Raw genomic sequence first — 4,807 nt, 5'->3', positions numbered from 1 at the left:
AAATTGTTTTGAACGAATAGTAATGTGAATATTTAGAGTTGCTTTTCAAGAATTTCGAATATTTTTGAAAGATCGCATATCATAGAAGCTGTCCGTCACTTTTCGTCGAGTAATTTTGAAGATTATTCAAGTATTGCAGCGTACATCTTGAAATATGGAGCTTTAAATTATATTCATGTAAATGCTATCATTTAGTTTATTCTATTATATCGTTGTTCTGAAGTGCATGTTGTCTTGTTAATTGATGGTATGTGCAATTATGCTTGTTTCTTTAGTTTAACGTCCTGAATTGTTTCTGATAAGCGATATCAGATTAATTGATTCGTTTTCCTATTGTGCATCTACTGAACATATTTAATGTACGTGTTTATGTAAAGCTCGGCATGGAATGCATTCGAACAAAATTGAATAAAGCGATCTCACATTAAAATTTAATTATGGAAATATTTCGTAAATATCCTAAATTATATTTACACGCTAATGGCAGAAGAGACGTATGGAAATTTCTCTTTTGACACCATTTATATTTATAAATTAGTGGAGAAGTTGCCACTGAAAAAGAAGCTGTCGTCTTTTGTCACTACTGTTATCTTCCTTCATCTTTGCAGCAATTACATTGCATTACTGCATAAAGTGCAAAAATAAAAGCAAGTATTAATTATCAATATATAAGTTATATTATTATATTATATAAGTTTATATAATTTAGAAAATAATATAAACTCGTTGTATTTTTTCATCTGCGCTTCTATTAAAAATGACGTATTTTCTGCATTTTGATAGAACAAAACTTTCGGGCCCACATTTGCATATATTGATGAATAATCAGAATTACAGTATGCTTATAATTATGACAATGAGGTTGCATTTACAGTATATTTGTCAAAATTAGAACTTGTTTTCTGTGATAATTTTCAGTATTCTCATTAGATGTCCGTTTTGGAAGCTTCAGATCCTAAAAAGGATAGTGACAAGACGGAAAAGATGTTAAAAGAATCAGAGAAAGCAGATCCATATCAAGCTTTACAACAAATACGTGTTGTTGCTCATAATCGTCGACGGACATTCAAAGTAATCGTCTTAGGCGATCCTGGGGTTGGAAAAACTTGCTTGACTTTTCGATTTTGTAATGGAAGATTTCCATCGAATTCAACTCCCACTATTGGAGTCGATTTTCGCGAAAAGATCATTGATTTGGATGGTGAAACGTTACGGGTATGCTTTATTATACATCTTTTGTTCCCGCTATTTCTGCGGCTTGCATTTCCATTATAATTCTTTTATTTTCATTTTATGCTGAAAGAAAATCTATAGCTTAGAGAAGTTTTCGAAATATTCGCTTTGTAAATTTTTTTCATGATTTTAAAACAATTTTGAAGTGCAATTTTTTGGGAAATACAAGCAGAAGAATGCATTCTTTTTATTAATTCTTTACTTGATGTACTTATTTTCATTTGTTTTCTGGGGAAATTACGTTTATCAGTTTCTGAGAAATAGTAGTTTTTAGGTAAAATGAACGTAAAAATTTTTTTCTTTGCACTTTCATTACATACACGCATTACAGAGTAAAACAAAACGATTTCAATTTGGATATGACATAAATTGCTATACAACATGTAGTATTGATGAAGTGGGAGACAGAGTTTTACATTAATTTTAAATAAAAGTAAATTCTTTTCTATTCTATTCTTATCTAAATATTACGAATAGTGCGATTTTCAGGTTCAGTTTTGGGATACTGCTGGTCAAGAAAGATTTCAGCAATCAATGATTGCCCATTATTATAGAAATGTAAATGCAGTGATTTTTGTATATGACGTTTCTCAGATATCATCGTTTCGAAATTTAATTCGTTGGATTGAAGAATGTCAAAAGCACAATATATTTGGCACTGTTCCGATGATTTTGATAGGAAATAAGTGCGATTTAGAAAGTGTTGTGACAACCGAAGAAGCTCAGATATTTGCTGATAAACATGACATGCCTTTGTTCTTAACATCTGCTCAGGATGATTTAGAATTGAATCATGTTGAATCGATTTTTATGACGCTTGCTCACATTTTGCAAAAAAATAAATCCTTACATGTCACTACAGATGAGGAGAGGGTACGTCTGTCGACCAACATCAGTGCAGATTCTGGTGGCTATTGCGGCTGTTGATTATGTGTTTTTGTAATATGTTGTGCGAACAGAAATTGTAATGCAAGCGTTTTTGTCAAGTACTTGCCTGCAGATTGTGATGTTTTCTTTGTGCACTGTAAGGTGTACTATTATGCTTTGCAGTTGGTGGAGAACTGTTTTAAATGAAAATTAAATAAAATTTTCCTTTGGTATTCTACGAATTTTTTAAAAAATAATATCACTTTTTGATTGAAAAGCTTTTGTAAAATGCTTTTTATTCATCGACATGAATATCAACTAATAAACATACAGTTATATGCTAAGTTATACGTTACATTTATTTAAATCGTTATCTTTATTAATACATATACATACGTGCATGCGTATTATAATAATTATGGGATGTTGCATTTGTTATTTTATGTCTATGTTTTAATGCTAATGTACAGTAAGCATATGTTTTTAATTTTATAATGTGATAGCCGACAGTTTTTATTTTATTTTTTTCATGTATTCATAGGCAACTTTTGCTTTTGATATGCAGAAATTGCGAAAGGATGTCATTGAAAAATTAAAAAAATATCAGAATTCTTATTGCAAATTGTAAAGTGTAAGTATTGTTATTGTTGCGTATATTAAAATTGGCTCAATAGTTTTATAATTACAGTAGAACACTGATTATCCATTCACTGACACCAGATTATACGAAGTCATTTTGGCCTGCTGGTTAGAATCTTTTGTTTATGAACATTAAATTCAACCTGCGTTTTACTAATACTTTTACAGTCTGTGGTTTTTGAATTTTTATGCCCGGTATGCCTACTACTAGAAACGGAAAGGTTTAGAGGTTAGAGCAAAAACTGAAAGTGAATAAATGGCTGGACAGCGGCGAGCCGTTCAGGAAAATCGCTGAGAATGTTGGTGTGGATTTATCCACAGTCTCAGATATCTGTCACAGTCGATGTCAGCTGAGTAACTGTGTGTCGCACATGGATACTTCGAGTAGCTGTGCACGAAAATCGATGACTTGTCTCTGATTCGTTCAAGCAGAAACTTATTACTGATTATACAGAATGCTTGCTTAGTCAGCCTTGTTAAGCTTGTTCCGGGCTCGTATGTATATGGTATGTACATACGGTCGCCTACCTTATGAATCGTGTTCCAAATCAGGAAGAGAATTCTACGACTCCGTACGAAGAATGGTTTGGAAAACGACCATCCATTGAACATCTACGGGCGTTCAGCTGTGATGTATATATACTTTTTCCTAATCTGTATCGGAAGAAATTCGTTCCAAAAGCTAGAAAAGTCGTTTTCGTTGGCTACGCATCGAATTACAATATTTTTAAAGTTTACACGCCTAGAAGCATCGAGTGGACGAAGTGACGGATGTGAAGTTCAGTGAGTCTCTGCCGAAGAGACTTGTCCTTATTGACGGAGAAGAGGAAGGATGGATCTAAATAGATGAGAAAATGATGTTGACTTCCTTGCAGTGTCATATAATTGATTTTTTGGATTTGTTACCGACGAGGATTTGGAAATCCTGCAATTTGACGTGAAGGCAGCGTTTCTTCATGGCAAGATCGATTGAACTGATTTTCATGGATCAACCCCATTGTTGTAATAATGGATCTGGACGACTTTGCAAGCTGTAGCGAGCTCTCTATATGGATTAAAACAAACATCAAGGGTTTAGAACAAGTGGTTTTACGACTTCTTGCTCACTATGGATCTGCGAAGAGCAGAGACTGATCATTACATCTACGTGTCTGCGCCAGGAGCTGAGTTTCGCATCATCCTGGGATTATATGTTGATGATGATCTTCTTTGCTTTTCAGATTTGACCGTTGATTTCAGCACCCTATTTTTGAACATGCCGTTTGATTGAGTCTATTTAATTGTACTCTTGCACTGTTTGTCTTTTTAGTCAATAAAATGGGCTAACTCTTAATATCAGCAGTTATAAGTCTAGAAGAAACATAGTCTTAACAGAATTTTTATTTGCTGTGTCGTGTGCACTTTTAGTCCAGTTCGTCTTTGCGTTGCTAAGAAATTATAAACAGTGGAAACAGTAAGTATTTTTCCAAATGAAATAGCATCAATATTCAGTTTACATGGAGGAAGACACTGTTAAGTTTGATGAACTTCCTTAATTGTTGAGGATGCTTTTTACGGTAACCAGTTTTGGAATTTTTAACACTGTTTGAAATATATGTTAAATAATATATTGTACCATTTTTCATTTTATTTTTTAAAATCTAAAATGTACTGTACTTTTTGATTTGAAAATTTACTGTAATTGTACTTTATTTTATTTCTTTCATACTGTGCAGCGCTTTAATGCTCATTTACCAAATTTCATAATTAGGAATTCATTGTTGAAATATTATTATAAGCATTTATCGCTTTTATATACCAGTGATTTTAATTTAAATTCTTTTAGTTATTTTTGAAGTAATTCACAACACACATTGGTTTGCTGTGCTGAATTGAACAATTTCTTTTGGTTGAACAGTTTTTGTTTACAAGCTCGTATAAACTTTTTCTCATATAAAACCTGAATGTTTTCACTAATTTTATACAACATTTTTGTTTTTAATTTGATCGACTTTTAAAGAATTTGAGAGCATTTTCATGATCATGATAACTTTCATTGTAATATGAATTTATTGAAGTTGGTTGTAAA

General features: G+C 32.2%; 2 protein-coding genes across 2 annotated transcripts; one reads left to right on the top strand and one right to left on the bottom strand.

The window, feature by feature from the left end:
* Window positions 1-930: 930 nt before the first annotated feature.
* Window positions 931-2,160, top strand: Tsp_13069 (GTP-binding protein YPT1). Its single transcript, XM_003366750.1, has 2 exons — window positions 931-1,215; window positions 1,723-2,160. The coding sequence occupies exons 1-2, from the start codon at window positions 931-933 to the stop codon at window positions 2,158-2,160; spliced, it is 723 nt and encodes a 240-aa protein (XP_003366798.1).
* An 858-nt stretch (window positions 2,161-3,018) lies between these two features.
* Tsp_13068 (conserved hypothetical protein) lies at window positions 3,019-3,351 on the bottom strand. Its single transcript, XM_003366749.1, has one exon. It carries the CDS (start codon window positions 3,349-3,351, stop codon window positions 3,019-3,021), a length of 333 nt encoding a protein of 110 aa, XP_003366797.1.
* Between the last annotated feature and the right edge of the window lie 1,456 nt (window positions 3,352-4,807).

Source organism: Trichinella spiralis, assembly GCF_000181795.1.
Source record: "Trichinella spiralis strain ISS 195 chromosome Unknown Scfld5474, whole genome shotgun sequence".
In the NCBI taxonomy this organism is placed as follows: Eukaryota; Metazoa; Nematoda; class Enoplea; order Trichinellida; family Trichinellidae; genus Trichinella; species Trichinella spiralis.
The sequence above is the reverse complement of the archived record's forward strand: the minus strand, read 5'-3'. Positions and strand labels throughout refer to the sequence as shown.

Coding starts and splice junctions, on each gene's coding strand:
- Tsp_13068 (XM_003366749.1), bottom strand. CDS start 3,351: ATGTTCAATGGATGGTCGTTTTCCAAACCATTCTTCGTACGGAGTCGT.
- Tsp_13069 (XM_003366750.1), top strand. CDS start 931: ATGTCCGTTTTGGAAGCTTCAGATCCTAAAAAGGATAGTGACAAGACG. Junction 1,216..1,722: donor TGGATGGTGAAACGTTACGG/GTATGCTTTATT, acceptor TGCGATTTTCAG/GTTCAGTTTTGGGATACTGC.